Consider the following 17410-nt stretch of genomic DNA (forward strand, 5'->3'; position numbering starts at 1 on the left):
TTTTACATCCGATTTTGATGAAATTTTCAGCGTTATGCTAGTTGGATTTTTCTCTTTTTATTCAAATCAATTTTTTTTTGGGGTGGACTTGTCCTTTAATCGTAGTTTTGGTCACAATATATAATGTTGCACACAATCCCCGGGGGGCACTTCCATTGACGAGTGGTACCACGCGCGACCATGGGTCTCGAAAAGCACCCTAAACACGTATTTACCATATTCTGAAAGGCATGCACCCCAACAAGTATTGGCGTGTGAAACCCTACCCTTATAACAAGTATTGGAAACAAAACGATACTATTGGCAAGTATTCCCTGAATTGAACCCCTAAACAAGTACAGCGATATTTCAACAGTACTGTTATTTCACGTCACGGACGTCGGTTTTACCTCATACCTACATCATTGGGTACTCTAAACACGTAGTAGTGTTGACCCTTGGGGCAAAAAGTACGTCCTTTATGATGACCTTTATCTTAATTTTTTTATACCCTCGCAAATTTGACCCTAAACACGTAGCTTAATTCCCTAGCGAAAATGAATACCCTTTTTTCATTATTTTAGTTGACACCCTCATTACGTTACGTACGTAACGTGCCCTATCTTGAAAAAGACATAATTTTCACGTGTTTTTTTGGTCGCGCATGGTATCCACTCGTCAATGTAAGTGGCCCCCCGGGACACAATCCCAAACGGCTGTAAGCAGTCGCACCACCAATTGTGAAAGGGGCGTAAATCGAGATCTATATATTGGGGTAAAATCATAGTAGGCCCCTATAGGCCTATCATTTCTGAAAGCCGCTTGGTCAACCCTCGATCGTGCATGAAAACAGCTGTGTTCATGTACAACATTTCTCTCTTTTTTGTAACTTCCTGCCTAAGTCTGGTAACGTTGTCTGGATGTCAAATTCATTCAAATCCTTAATTCTTCTGGCATCATTGTTAAAATAAAATTTGAGACGATAATGTTCGGACTTCAACTGTCAACTCGGTTTGTCTCTGTCTTCGAGTACACGGCCGAACTCGTTATCTACGAATCTGGAGTGGGGCGAAATGGTTGTCTAAATATTAACCTCATTTCCAAAAATATTGTCAGACGTGAATGGATAGTAAACTAAATATTTTTTCAAAAGCAAATATTCATATTTCTTATTCAAAAATAAAGGTTAAAAATCAACAACTTACCGACAATATAAAAAATATTACTTCCTAGCACGTAAAATCGCGATAGGAGATTTCCTACAATTTTTGGAGACGAGTTTGCTAGTTTAGATCACTGTCAAGATGGCGGATGGCGTGGACATCGATTTGTATGCTGATGATGTTGACCAAGAATTTAGCCAGGTACGTAGTGTCCATTATGATGTAGAAATTGAAAAGTGTGAGGGTTTGAATTCTAGAGATCATATTGAAGTTAAATAAAATTGTTCACATGCTACAAAACATCATTTATTTTGACGTTAATTTGATTCAGATTGATGAAGTGAGCAGGTGTCAGCCTATGGCTTTTCTGAGTGTGTGTCCCGCAGTCACGTTGCGGTGTTGTGGGGACGAGCCAGCGCGTCCGCGAGGCCGTGCGTGGCCGTCGGTAAGTCACCCCGGGCAGCCGGCATGTAGCTCCGGCGTCCAAGGCTGAGCTGACACTCAGTCACTGCAGTTCCTGACATGGCTTTATGCTAAAAAAATATAGTCTGGGAGGGGGAGAAGTGTAGACTGTTACGAAAAAATTGAATCGAAAGAGAGGGAGCGAAGTGAATGAGCTTGTCTGAGTTTAGACAGGAATAACGGTCGTTTCTGGGGATTTATTCAACAATTTCTGACATTTTACTGTAATCCCCATTTACCGACGGTAGGGTGTACGTGTGGGCTCGCATGTGTTCTCATTCCCTCCCTTTTGTCAATTCACAGTCCAAAGTTTGATGTAATTTTACACATCGAATTTACAATCTAAGGATGTATAAACAACAAACTTTTAATTCATGATATTCCAACATTTCAATACTTCAAACGATATAGATGAAAAAGGCATGAAAAATATACTTTACCGATGTTTAATTGGGTTGAACACGATAAAAATGGTCAAAATGGCAGCCAAACTATAAAATATTTACAAACGAACGTCAACAATCACGAATGTGATATCGATATTGCTTTCGATATTATACGATCTGCTCCATATGCGAACGAAACCGAAGATAAACGATACTAGTTATACTAGTACTAGTACTAGTTATAATCGCGATATATCGATTCGAGACATTAAGTTAATAACGATAATGACGTCATTCAAGATGGCAACTTGCAAGAAAAACCGTCAGGTCAGGGGAAAATGTCTTAGATGACAGATTTCTCAATCATCCAGAGGATTTTTTTCAATAACTCCGGCCCAAGGTATGCAATTACTTAAGTTATTTATAGTTCCCTGATAATGGAAACCATGAAACTTTCAATTTTGCTTAAAAAACAGTTTTAAATCGCGATCTATAAAACGCTAGTTCACTATACGTTGGCTGTAGGTACGGGGCCCCATCCCCTTCAGTCTATGTATGGTGAGTGCAGCCAACGTAGTTCAGCGGAACAACCAAAATACAGAGACTGAAGCTTTTGGTCTAGTCTGAGTTGTCATTTGGACGATTTTGCCGTTTTGCGTTTTGTAACTTAATTAACTTATTAAGCCTTGGAAGGTAAAATTGAATGATTTTGTGCATATTTTTGGTGAATTTTGTGAAATAGAAAATATGAGTTTTGAAAATTTCTGTACCGGGTTGCAATTGCCCTGCTGTGTAGGGTCATTCTCGAGGTTGGACATTCGGGGATTTTCACTTGCGAAAGTAACTTCCGCATAGCAACCGATCGCGAAGGTGCAAACAAAGCCGGAAGACTCACTGTACAAGCCGGGCGCGCATAGGTATATTGTAAACACCTAATTTTCATTATCCTTTCTACGCATTTTTTATTTTAATAAAGAAATATAGTTTTTATTAATCAAATATGGCATATGATTATTCTGATGGCCTACCTGGTGATTCATTGCGGAGATATAACCAGAAATTAGCAGTGATTGGACTGGCTTGGCGTCTCGCTGGCTCTGTGACTCGGCTGGGCTGCATGTATACCCAATGTTGTGTGTCTGGATGATCAATTTTAGAAAGTCATTTGGAAACATTTACAAGCGAAGTTTCATCAATTTTTAGTACAAAATGTTAGGAAATTAGAGAACAAAATAGAAGATGATTACAACTGTTGAATTCTTTTTTTTTAGTGTACTAAATCCAAAGACAAAAAAGAAGGCTTCAAAAAATAGAAAGTGTCCGGACACCCGACCCCCCATCCTAAAAGGATAAAGCTGGCCATCTTGCCTTGTTCTTGGAACACCTGTACACACAACATATTTTCACCATTGTCCAGCAATTCAAATAAAAATAAAGTACAAAACGCGATGAAAATATAATGGAGAAACAGTTCAAATCAACAAAGTTCCAAAAAACGTCAAGGAAACTGCACAGCCAACACGTACGCTCGCACCCTTTCTTTGCACCTTTGCCAAAATGGCCGATTGCGTTGTTAGAGAAATCATGTGACTGTGACGTCATGTCGACCTCGCAAATTGATTTTGGCATGCCTGATCCCGCCCCATTGGCGCTGATTAATATTAATCAATGATTTACAAACCGAATAGTAAGAGGGTTTAAATTGGAGAGGCAATTGGAATAAATAGAGGTGTTTAAATGCCGCAAAACATCATTTAGATCTAGAGTAGCTTTTGATGCGCCCGACATTTGAAATGTGCCTCCATTCAACTTGGGCCATGGCAAACTAATATTTTACAAGCCAGCACAGTCAATGACCACAACACACACCAAACACATTGTTATACACATGGGCACTATCACACACCACATGAAAGTTTTTATTTCAACTCCAAGATCCCCTTTAAGAAGTCGCCAATAAAATGCAGATTCCGCATTATGTTTCCTAAGCATGTGGCCGCTTAGCTTAGATTTAAGAAGTGGGGTCCCTGAAAAATGTACTAAAAAGAAGAAATCTGTGGTTTTTGTTCCGAGTTCCCGAACGTTCTTGCAAATTTATGATAGTAATGCGGGGGGCCGATAACATAAATAATCATACACTCACTTAGCTCACATGCGCTTCACATCGGGAGAAAGTCCTACCTTTTTCACTTGTAATGCAGGGCTCGAAATTGGTGGCGGTCCGGGGGCAATTGACCGCCTAAAGCTCCGTCGGGCACCCTAAAAGTCGGGTAATAGTGCCCGGGCTGACCACCAGAAAAAATAAATGTAGACAACCGAAAATGAGTAGGTCTAAAACGAATGAAACCTCTCTCATATTTTGTTGCTTAAGTGCTTACAACAATGATAACAATTGCATTAAAATACTTGATACAGGTTTGAAAATGATACAGAGGCAATTTGTCAAAAAAATGAACAATGACTGTATTGTATTCACTGTTAAACACCAACTTCCCCTCGATACACAGTGTACATGTGCGTCTTAAAATAGCACACGCAGAACAGCTAATTGCTGATCTGTGATTGGCCAGCGCTCCACTGATGGGAGTTGCTTTCAAGCGCACGTGTGACCATTATCAGAAAAGGTCATGACTTCAGAGGAAAAAATAAACCCCTCCCCATCTGTGTGAGTGTGTGGGTGTGTGAGAGAGAGAGGGGGAGGGGGAGGAGAAAGATAGGGGATTGGAATCATTGAATGCGGGAACCCTTTCATGTTTCAAAACAAAGCCCCCCTCCCCCATACACAGGCACACCAATTTTCCCCAGAGGCCTAAAAATAACATTCCAACACGTACCCTTCGCCTATTCATTCCATGTCTCGACTAGTCTCCAAATATAGACCCAGTTATAGGTTCAAATTATCAAAAAAATTAATTTGGAACTTAGAAATTCTGATTTTTTAATTGAATAATATTTTGCAATTACTTTTTTTTTAAATACAGTGTGTAGCATCGTGGGCAGTGCAACAAGCTTGGGTATGGCACGTAGGCAAGGGATACATTTTTTCCCAAAAAAAGGTGTCTCTGTCACAAGAATACGGCGTGAATGAATTGTTTACTGTGAATTGGAGACAAAAAAGACGTAATTGGACTTTGGACTGAGCTCTGAACAATGATCTGGACTGATTCATTCATATGCGGGGGTGTATAAAAGCATTGATTCAGGATTTTTTTTAAATTGAAACAATGAACTGAAAGTTATTTCATGTAATTTCTTTTGACATAGTCAAAGAAATCAAAGGAGAATAAATAGTCGTACTTTCATTTGTGAGAAGCAGACCCTTGATGTTCAATGCAGTGAAGTCCAGATAAGTGTGGCATTGAGAGTTGTAGATTTTCTGCATTTTTGGTCACTAATAACTAGGTCAACTTTTGCGAGTTTAGAAGACATGATTCCCGACGAACAATCGAATCATTCGATTGTTTTTTCAGGAAATAATCGAATGGTAAACATGACATTCGTCACAGGCCTAAATGACATGATCACTTGTTTATGTTTTGCCTCATCCAAGCCACTTGTGGTTTTGTTCCCACTCTTTCTGTAATGTATACTTCTGGGGCCCATTTCATAAAAAGTTGCTATAAATTCTTTCGCAGCCAGAGGCTGAATTGTGGAATCTTTTACAAATAAAAAATATAAACATTACATAAACATCATAAATAATTACATAATGCAAAATTAAAATACTAATATGATATCCAAAAACAAACTATGAGTACAGGATATCATGCATTAAAAGAAAACAAATTAAGCACAGAGACTCAGAGTTTACCTTAGAGAGAGTGACAGAGAGAAAGGGACAGGGACAGAGAGAGACAGTTACACACAGAGAGAGGGGGAGAGAAACATGGAGAGGGGGAGCGAGGAAGGGGGGGGGGGGCTGAAAGTGAAGCCTTTATATCAAGTTAGTACATTTAAAAAAAGGAAAAAATAGTTTACACATGTGACAGACCAAATCATGACAACAAGTCTTGGTTTGATTCACTTTATGGAGTGAGTGCAATTCAACATTTCCGCGGCAACGACTGTTAACTTGGTGTGATGTTTTGACAATAAATTTATCATAACCATGATCAAATGTGAATTGAATGATGTTCTTTCCAATTTCAGTTTGGTGAAGAACTTTGTATTCATTTTATTATGCATGGTTTCCCTCAGTGTTGGTGAGGGTGTTGTGCTTTTAGGGCTTTTATTTCAGGAAATGTCATTGACCCTTGTTCATTTCAAAACGTACCTCTAACTTTAAGTCTAAAAATGAACAAGTCTCAAGTAAAACAAAGGTGTGAAAAGGATCATGAGTAATTTGTTTAAATCTCCTTTGAAACAAAGGCTTGAGCTTGTCCTTTTTAATCCACAGAAAGGTTCCACCAGTAATGTAGTGTTTCGCAGCAAACTTACACATACAGAGTTGATACTTTACAATTTGTCATGATACAATATTTTCAATATTGAATTGAATTTATTCAAACCAGTCAAAGGAGAACAAACAAAATAAATGGTTACATTATAAACAACTGAAAAAATGACAGGTTTGGGACCCCAAAGAAGCACAGCTTGTAATCAGGGGCCCCTGCATATGATATTTTCCTCAAACATGGAATAACTATGAGAAGAAAAAAAAATACAAGGTATTTAAAGACCACAACAGGAACGTTACCCACACGCAAGCATACACACACTCACACATACAAACACACACATTCACACTCCAAACATGTCACCCCCAGGTGCAACTAACAACTGGTCTTAAATTTATCAAGTAGGTATTTATGACATAATTTCTTAAACCGAGACAGGGTATGCATGTGATGACCACCTAAACTGCCATTTGACCACCTAAAGTTCAGTCCAGGGTGCCCGGCTGACTTCCAAAAATTAAAGTTAATCGAGAGGCCTGTAATGCACAGCTCTGTCACAACACGTCCGCTATAGCCGGGGGCTGAATGTGGAGTGATGCTTCTCTGAATGCAATGGCGTGTGTATGTAGTTCAGTGTATGGTGCGGTACTGTATTGTGCTGCATTGGTGATGGGTGCAAATGTTCCCGCCGGTGCCGATGATCGTGTGACGTTGTCTATTGTCTGCTTAACTACTATTAATCCCCTAACACTATACTAGTATCTTGAAAATAACCAATCAAAAAAACAAACTGAAAAACTCTTACTGCATTGAATTTGCACAGAATTCAAGTTGACAGCATGCTAGCGGCACGCCTCCATTCGACATGGAGGCCTGCCGCTACTGTACTGTACAGTGGACATAGGATACATCTGTCCTGTTTTAGATTACAGAATACCAGTTTACTATGGTAACCTATCAAATAGTTACATGCTTGCCTTGGAAAATATTCAGGAACATGCTTGTAAGATTAAATGCTTGGATGCCAGTGTGAAGACTATTTAATGCATTGGAAACGTGTAATATATTAGAGGCAAGACCTAAGCAGATATGTAAAGACTTTGCGAGTTCTCTTGCCAAGCATCCACAATTTGAACTTTTTTGTAATATAAGACCTGAGTGAATGTTGTTAAGACCTGAATGAATGTTGTAATAATTTGTTGATTTTCTTTGTCTCCCCATTTTGTAGGAGGCAGAGCAGTATAACTCTAGCTCTGGCGGTGTAGATCTCTATGATGATGTCATAACAGCACCTTCAGACGGAAGCGGCAAGTCTCAAAATGTAAGTCTAATTCTTGAGAGGTTTTTTTTTTCATAAGTATTCATATCTGATTGATACACGCCTGTTATAACTCAAACACACACAGTAGTGTGAATGAGACCAAGGAGTATAGTGGCTATAAGAATTGAAGTTACTGTATAAGCTGTAATTTTCGCGGGGGTTTTATTTTCGCGGATTTCGCGAATTGCCGACCGGCCGCGAATTTAACAACACGCGAAAATATTGACACACTTCTTAGTCAGTGCCAATGTCCCCAGCAGCAAAGCTTTGCTATTGAAAACATACTATATAGTGAGAAAATGGAGATATGCACCTCTATATGTACAAAAAATGAGGCTTAGAAAGTACAGTTAGTGATTCAAAAAGTTAGCTAGAATTTCACTTTTTTTAATTTCTCAAACAAAATCAGAGCCTAAAGTATTTTCTAACATTATTTCATCAATATCTATACACTCACTGTAATATTAAAATGTATTTTCCATGAAATAATTTGATTTTATTGTCATCTGATTGACTCTATACACACGTATTGGCAGCTATTTGCATACTCATTAATATTCATAAGTCACATGACCAGAGCTTTTAAAGGTGAAGATTCTGTTCACAAAATTCCACATTTTTGCACTTTTACCATCTTTTTGAAAAATTAATAGAACAAAACACCAATTCTAAAGATTGCTTAACCCTATAAATTAAAGATCAAACTGTGGCATGATGAATTTTCAGATTTAAAGGTAAAAAAATTGAAATTTAAACCACTTTTTTCCACAGTTTGTAACTGTTTTTACAGGGACATATTTATGTAGAAAACACACATCAGCATGGGGACTTTGAGGAGTAGAGATATGCACGTGATTTGCACTAGATTTACTTCTTTTAAGTGCTGTGGAAATATTTTCTACATCTTCCGATCGCGAATTTAACAACCCGCGAAAATGTCGGGACCCCCGCGATTCGCGAAAAATTCTGTACGCGAAAATAACAGCTTCTACAGTACTAGTACTAGACTGGGATAGGGATGGGTGTTCTCTAAAAAAATAAATTACTGTATCTTGGTATAGGTATGACGTATAAGGAGTAGTTTGAACTTTCTCAACAAGTATGATGGTCTCGTCTTTCAATATGAGTGACGTTGTTTCAATTCCCAGCAAGAATTTGACCCACATTATGCTTCACTCGACCCAGGTGAGGTAAATGGGTACCAGCAGGAAGTAATTCCTAAAAAATGCTGTGAGCACTGGAATCCGTAGACTAGCTTAGCCGGGGTAAAATACGAGCACCTAACAAGGTGGATACGTGCGCTATATGCACGTATCCTGTGGAGCGTTGTGGCCCAGTGGATTAGTCTCCGGACTTTGAAACAGGGTCGTGGGTTCAAATCTCAGCCATGGCGTTTCCTTCAGCAAGAAATTTATCCACATTGTGCTGCACTCAACCCAGGTGAGTTGAATGGGTACCTGGCAGGAATTTATTCCTTAAAATGCCGAGCGCTGGAAGCTAGCTGCTTGAGCTACAGCCGGGGTAATACTATCCAAGTCCTTTGGAAGTGCATAGAGACGTTATTCATAATGTGTTATGCGCTATACAAGAACTGACTACTACTATTATAATTATTATACAAATCCTATATTTTAATTTCATTTATAAACCTCACTCTTTTTTCTCTGCATGCAGGTGTCTGGTGGAGGTGACGCTTCAAAAGCCCGTCGTCATTCCAGCGATCAGCATTCCGGTGGTCAGCCACCATACTCTGGTAAGAGGGTATCCCTCTATGTTGGCAATCTTACATGGGTGAGTCAAAATGAAGTAGTAGTAGTAGTTATAGTATTGATATTGATGATGATGATGATGATTATAATGATGATGATGACGACAACGATGATGGTGATGATGATGATGAGATGATGATGATGATGATGGTGATGATGATGATGACGACGATGGTGATAATGATGATGGTGATGATGGTGATGATGATGATGATGATTATAATGATGATGGTGATGGTGATGATGATGATGATGATGTTGATGATGATTATAATGATGATGGTGATGGTGATGGTGATGATGATGATGATGATGGTGATGATGGTGATGATGATGTTGATGATGATTATAATGATGGTGATGATGATGGTGATGATGATGATGATGATGATGATGAATATGATGATGATGATGATGGTGGTGGTGATGATGACGACGATGATGGTGATGATGATGATGACGACGATGATGATGATGATGATGGTGATGATGATGGTGATGGTGATGATGATGATGATGATGATGCTGATGATGATGATGGTGGTGATGATGATGTTGATGATGATTATAATGATGATGGTGATGATGATGGTGATGATGACGGTGATGACGATGATGATGATGTTGATGATGGTGATGATGATGATGATAATGAAAAAATAAATAATAAATGAATAATGTTTAATACCCAAAATCCTCTCTGCAGAGTGCTCAAGGTGCTATGTCAGAAAGTATAATACATGCACAGCAAGAAATAGAAGTCAAGACTCATTGACAGTTAAAAATAGGAAGCTTTAAATAGGCACATCTACAATTCTTTAACAGGAGGACAGTAATCAGTAGATCCTTTTAAAGCCAGCGGCGCCAGCCTCAAAATTATGTAAATTATCTTTTCACCATTATATCAAAGTTCCATTGATACATGGTTGACCATTGTCACTATCTTCATTATCATTGTCATCATCACCATCATTATCATCACCATCATAACCACCATCATCACCATCATCATCATCACCGTCATCATCACCATCCTTGTCCTCCTCATCCTCACCTATCAGTTATGAATCTGAATTATTAATTGCAGTGGACCACCGACAACGACCTGAAGCAAGCGGTCAACGAACTCGGCGTGAAGGATCTTCAGGATATTAAATTCTTTGAGAATCGGGCAAACGGACAGTCGAAGGGATTTGCTGCTGTACACGTTGGCTCGGACAACTCCTACAGACTCCTCATGCACAACCTTGGAAAGAAGTAAGAGAAACACTTGTCTATCATTGCTTTTCCTCACAGAAATGACAGTCACGTAACTTCAGATTAGTAGTAAAAATGACAAGAACACACTTATCGAAACGTCAAGCTTGGGTTGTCCTTTGACGGAGCAATACATGCCTAGAGAGAATGCATAGTGTAAACCACTACACTTTTTCTTCTCTGCCATGGAAACCTTCAGAAGTTACAACAATCAATTTGATATGGCCAGTTGCTTAAATTGGTAGAAGCTAAAGCCACCCCTCAAAAAGAGAAATGATAAAAGGAATGAGGACAAAATATGAGTAATTCAACCAGTAGTCGGTAAAGGTGCTACATGTTTGATTTGACATGGCATTTGATCAGGTATCGTTCACTCTCAAACTTGTGATTGCATTGCTCATACCATGACGTCATGAACGTAAAGATAATAAAGTTGAAATTGTTGGAATGGAGCATGTCAGGCGAAAAACTTACATATTTACAAAAGTAAGATTGGAGGCAGAGAACTTAGAGTACCAAAAAAATACAAGCTACCGTCCAACCTTGGGTATCTGGTGATATGAGATTAATGTAGTTGACACAATTTAAAAGTACCTCTTGTAGTTGACACCATTTAAAAGGACCTCTTGTTGTAGAATAGGTTTTAGAAAATGAAATGAAATGAAACAAATAATAGTATTGTTTCTGGCTCTTTTTACAGGAAATTTGGTCAAAACTGTTGGTCTGAGTAAATGAATGTAGGGCAAGCATGATCAGAATGATTTAAAAGGTCGTGATCTTAAGCATTTGTTCAATATCAAAATTACTGTGAGTACAATCTGTTATATATTTTTCATTGCACAGAGAAATTCATGGTCAGCTCCCGATGGTCACTCCTCACAACAAACAGAGCTTTGGTCAGTTTGACCAGGCTTCAAAGAAAGGTAGGAAAACATATCTCATCTTCGCTTTATTCGCTGGGGGCCATATTCTGAAGATTGCATCATAATATCTATGATTGTTGTTTACACTTGGTACAAATGATCCTTAGGTAATAGCACGTGTGTCAATGAAGATGATAAGGTCAGAGGTAATCTAGGGGTCAAAAGATGATATTACCTATTTTATTGATCGCAAAATCAGGTGAGACGCGTTTGCGGACTACCTTGTATATATTTTCTGAACATATGCAAATTAATATTTTGATGGAAGAGAAAAAAAAATCAGACTTGGGTATTTGTTGCTCTGGGTTTTTAACCCTATCTAGGCCGGGGTATTTTGGGAGTTCATATGGCCGGGGGGGGCCTCCCAGGCCCCCCCCCTTGAGATCTCAACCGTTGGCTGCGTGATCGCGCCGAAAATGGCACGCAGGTTGTCTAGGACATAATCTACAAAATTGTATAGTAATTTATTTCATGGAAATTGCTATTAAGTGATTATGCTAATTTATGCGTAATAAGTATGCAAAATCATACTTTTCCCTCTAACTCCCTAAATGAAGCTCCAAATGTTCTAATTTTTGGTTTGGAAACTCTTTGTTGGGTTCTTAGCAAGTGTACATGAAAAAAATTGCGATATCAGATCAATTTCTTATGTATTATATTGTTTTTTGCAATTTCTTTGTTTTTTTGACCTTTTGTTTGTCATTGTTTTTTCAGTGAAATTTGTTGGGGACTCTTCTGAGATCATAAACAGCATAAAATAAATACATTTGGACCAGCAAAACTAAAAATAATCATACATTTATGATTTTTGGCTGAAAACACAATTTGCATTGACTTTGTACACAAAATCACGTTTTTGTGCAATATTTCGTCTGACATGCACTTACATAATGTTGCGTAAGTTCAGAACCGCATACCCAGGTGACGCAAAACTGGTCTCAAAAGTTGCGCAAGACTTTAAAATAAAAAGTCAGCGAACGGCGCGGTCAAAAAATTTCGCGTGGCGAAAATATTGCGCGATCGTTTGCCTCGGAGGCCCCCCCGGCCTGGATAGGGTTAAGGGAACTTTCCTTTGTCTCCAGCATTTATATCCACCCAAAAGGATTCGCATACATGTAAAAATCAGCTTGTGATCCCTGATGCAAAATGTGTTTGCCTACAACTCTTTTATCCCTTTTCCGTCATTTCTACAAGTCTTTGACTTATAGTTTGTCAAAGTCACGTCTCAATTTGAAATCAAACAAACAAAATTATCTGCAATTAAGCTTTTCGCAAGGGGACTTCAATCCACAACCTTGCCATTATCGTCTTCTGCCATGCTGACGAGTTACTCAAACTGCTGAAAATATAAGATTCTTGTTCATGAATATTCATGAACTCTTTATGATTTGTATTCAAGAATGTTCATGGTCATGAATATTCATAATGTGTAGTCTTTCACTGAATAAACGCAATACTGAAGACAGAAGCATATCTCTTCGGTTTTACCATCCCTGCCATTGTGTCTCCTCTCTCACCTAACCCCAGCCCAAGATAGCAGGGATCAGCGTCCAGACGGTAGACCTAACCAGGGACGAGATGACCGCTTCAACCCACATAACAACTGGAGAGGCGGTGGTCAGTATAAAAGCAGATAGCTGACCTGATCAACTTGACTTTACTCAGTGTTGTTGGCATCTTGGCATTTCTTTCCAGTAGATTATATAGTCACCAAATTTACAGCAAATGATAAAAGCAACTGAATGTGGGAAAATGATTGGCTAAAAGCTAATTTGTCACAGTAAAACAAGCCATTTGATTGGTTGATAGGGATTTGAAATTGTAAAACAAGCTAGTTTTCTGGCTGATACAAATTTGGCATTATCAAACAGCCCAAATGATTGGCTGATACCAATTTTGCATTATAAGACAGGCCATTTGATTGGCCACAAACAAATTTGCCATTATGAAACGGGCCATTTCTTTGGCTGATATCGAAGTGTTTCATTGTGAAACGGATCCCGAACTGGCAGGGACGCACAATAAATTGGTGCAATATACTATGAAACATTGGAGAAGACACGTAGAATGTAACACTAAATAAATGCCATACCAAATGGAAATTATGCACCAACTTGGTTTCAAACTTGGCCACTGACCAATGTACACCAAGTGATCTATCACACCCCATCAATAGACATTGGTCGCACAATGCTAAAGAAATGCCAAGACACTGGCAACATTGAGTAAAGAATTTTGATTTTGTCATTTTGTATTGTTAAGTCAGGAAGATTTTGTCAACCGGCAATATTTTCTTTTCTTATTGTTCTTTCTGTAGCCCAAGGAGGACAAGGGGATGGCAGAGACAACCGTGACAATCGCGATAATCGTGAATACCGCAACCGTGATGATCGTTACCAGGATAGAGATAGGCGTGGTGGGAATAATTACGGAGGTCCAAACAACAACCAAGGCCCGCCTCCGAGGTTCCAGAACCAGGGACCGCCTCAAGGACCACCTCATATGAATCAAGGACCACCCCCTATGAATCAAGGACCGCCTCCTCCAATGAATCAAGGACCGCCTCCAATGAATCAAGGCCCTCCAATGAATCAAGGCCCTCCAATGAATCAAGGCCCTCCAATGAATCAAGGCCCCCCTCCAATGAATCAAGGCCCTCCAATGAATCAAGGCCCTCCAATGAATCAAGGCCCTCCAATGAATCAAGGCCCCCCTCCAATGAATCAGGGACCGCCTCCAATGAATCAAGGACCTCCCCCAATGAACCAAGGACCACCCCCAATGAACCAAGGACCACCCCCAATGCAAGGCCCACCTCCAATGCAAGGTCCTCCTCCCATGAATCAGGTAAGATGAAGGAGAAAAAGCCCCAAGGGCACCCCCGCCCCCTTGAAATTACTTATAACCCTAAAAGACCAGTGGGTGGTATTTTTTGTGATAACTAAAGCACAGTCCCAGTGTGACTGCATGATTTAAAATATCCTAGAAAAGTTATCTTTCTTGTGATACAAGAGACTAGTTCTGTTATCAATAGCCTCTTTTATCACTAGTCTTGTCTATAATCTCATGTTTTGCCACTTAGCGATATCGATAACCTTTCTCTCATTGTCGATAATACCCACTACTATGTAGGGACATGACAGTGATTTTCCGCGATTGGTAAAAACGGACGGAATTCATGGAAACGGCCTTTTGAAAGTGGCTTTTCAAACAGAAAATCACTGAAAACGTATTTTTCCTCAAAATGCACAGAACAGCAACAGAAATTACTCCAAAATCTCAACAAAATACGAATACTTACTAGCCACAAAAGAACGATCTTTCTTCGCTATAATCATGACAATCCAAACATCGTGACTGCACTCGATCGTTTCGACCAAAAACAAGTACCAACTAACATAGAAGGCAGCACACAGCCGTGTGTTGCTGCCCTCTACGTTCGAAGATGTACAGCACGATATCAAAATGGCAAATAGACGAAAGTCTGTGTCTGCTCAGAACAATGTCCGCTCAGAACAATGTCCAAAAAGCCCCAAATTTATCGATAAAACTTCATCTAACCCTAAAATAATGCTAAAAACGTGAAAGGTGAGGATGTATTTATGCTAAATATATTTGTTAAAAGATGTTATGTAATCGTTTACATTCAATGAAATTGGATTTTAAAGCGTTCTTGGTACAGTGGCAGATACAAATTTTGATCAACGCGAGTACTGTGACATCGCTGATATTTAATCAATGCGTATTGATTATGTTCTTTTGTCGATAGTTATCGGTAGGATATTTTTAGCGATACATCAACAGAGAATTTTCTTACCGATCAGCACTAGAGACCTAATGTTGTTAGAGGAAGATAAATGATTTGGAACAATATTTTGAAGAAAAAAATGAATTTCCAAGATATTCAGCATGGATCATAGAGGAAATAATGGAAGGAGAGGTTCTCACCACTACTTGTCAAATCCCTTCTTCACAAGAGAGATCATACTGGCCCATATTCTGAAGTCGGGTTTAACTTAAACTCAGGTTTAAAGTTGTGGTTTAAGTATGGCGAGCCCATTGTTACATAAATCACTAACAGTAGAGATATCATACTTCAGCTCATTTGGCTCTGAATTCATTCATAATTGTCTAGGAAGTATAAAAAGATTATTTTGGAGGATGACGTCACGGCTTTAAACATGGAGGACGTGTAATTTTGGGAGCTCTCGACCCCGCTGCTTTTTTTTACTTTTTTGGAGGGACTCTTTTGTTTTGGTGAGCTCAAACATTGAATTATTTTGCTATTAGTGAATAACTGAACACATTTTTTCAGCATTCAGTACCACTTCTAATGGAAAAGTCTTATTTCTTAAGGAGTGCAACCATGTCGTCCGAGGGCCAACGCACCAAACAATCTACACCGTCAACGTCAACGGCACAAACCAGTACACCAACGCCGGAGGGCACGGGTGAACCGGAGAGTGCATTCACGCTCGCAGATGTTATGCGCTCTATACGGGAATCTGAAGTTAGAGTCTGTGCAAAATTAGATGGTTTACAACACAATTTGGATCAGATCAAGACGAAAGTGGATGACTTAGAAGCAGCAGTTGATTTTAATGCATCGAAGGTCGACATTATCGAGAAAGAGAAGCTTCCTCAGATTGAAAGCGACCTAAGGAAGGAGGTTGATCAACTTCGTACAAAGCTCATCGAATCAGAGATATACCAGAGGAAGAATAATCTCTTATTCTACGGGGTCAAAATGGAGCAAGGAGAAAATGTCTATGTCGTGATTCGCCATGTTTTTACTCTACTTGGTTTGAGCAAAGAGGAAGCGGAGGCCGTTTGCCTTATCAATGTGCATAGGCTACCCCAACGCCACTCACAAGAAGGTGTCCCCCATCCTATCATAGCCAAGTTTGTCTATATGTCACAACGTAATCGAGTCTTAGCTGCGTTCGAAGAGCGAGCTTACAAGAAGAGAGTCGCCACAGATGCTTCGACTGGAAACACCACAGGAGTCGAATGGAGATACCCACCTGTTACACAAGAAACATCTAGGCTTACAGTGAGAACAGACTTGCCTCCAGCACTGAAGGCAACACGCAGTGAGTTGGCCAAAGTTGCATACAAGTTGAGAAAAGAAAAGAAGCTGTCTACTAAAATAACGGTTGTTAGAGCGAAAGTGGTCCTCTTCTACAGAGAAAAAGGAACCCAGAAATGGGAAATACATAAAGAATAGCGGTCTTGCATTCTCGATCTTCATTTCATTTACAATTACAGAGAACAAAATTCAAGTTCATTTATTTTATTGAACGCAAAGTGCTATTGACATTGGAAATGAACACACAACTTTTGATCAGTTGTTTTGATACTGATATTTATTTGCCCTATATACTGCATTGAATAGAATTTTTTATTTTTTTTTCTGCCACATTGACCATTGTGGTTTCTCCCTCCAGTAATATTCGTGAATTTTGTAAACATGTTAAAGGGTGGGTTTGTTAGCTCCTTTAAGGTTTCATGTCTTCGACATGTTCCTCATGTCTAGCATTCGATCAGTCAGACGTGTCTTAATTTTTTCACATTTATTAATGTATTTGTTCGTGTACAAGTGTTACACATTTAAATTTTCTTTGTATATTGTTTCTATGTACATAGTTTGCCTTTGCCAAAGATGTTCTTTTTATAGTTCTCTTGCGTCAGCTGAAAGCAAAACAAATTCCAAGTGTTGGAAAACAACTACTGTTAGGGCAGTTGCTCAATGT

The 17410-nt window shown here is 39.1% G+C and overlaps 1 protein-coding gene across 2 annotated transcripts in view; it reads left to right on the plus strand.

Annotated features, from left to right (window-relative positions):
• Nucleotides 1-762: 762 nt before the first annotated feature.
• Nucleotides 763-17410, plus strand: part of LOC129267639 (cleavage and polyadenylation specificity factor subunit 6-like) — a 34252-nt gene continuing 17604 nt past the window's right edge. Inside the window, exons 1-7 of one of the 2 annotated variants that reach the window (XM_064104825.1) lie at nucleotides 1236-1343; nucleotides 7616-7708; nucleotides 9383-9499; nucleotides 10565-10734; nucleotides 11578-11657; nucleotides 13185-13274; nucleotides 13975-14504. In XM_064104825.1, the coding sequence (XP_063960895.1) occupies nucleotides 1284-1343; nucleotides 7616-7708; nucleotides 9383-9499; nucleotides 10565-10734; nucleotides 11578-11657; nucleotides 13185-13274; nucleotides 13975-14504 (1140 nt within the window). In that variant the 5' untranslated portion in view covers nucleotides 1236-1283. Of the gene's footprint in view, nucleotides 1344-7615; nucleotides 7709-9382; nucleotides 9500-10564; nucleotides 10735-11577; nucleotides 11658-13184; nucleotides 13275-13974; nucleotides 14505-17410 lie in introns of both variants that reach the window. The other variant, XM_064104826.1, reaches the window with a different exon arrangement.

The sequence above is a fragment of the Lytechinus pictus genome, chromosome 9, assembly GCF_037042905.1.
Source record: "Lytechinus pictus isolate F3 Inbred chromosome 9, Lp3.0, whole genome shotgun sequence".
Taxonomy (NCBI): Eukaryota; Metazoa; Echinodermata; class Echinoidea; order Temnopleuroida; family Toxopneustidae; genus Lytechinus; species Lytechinus pictus.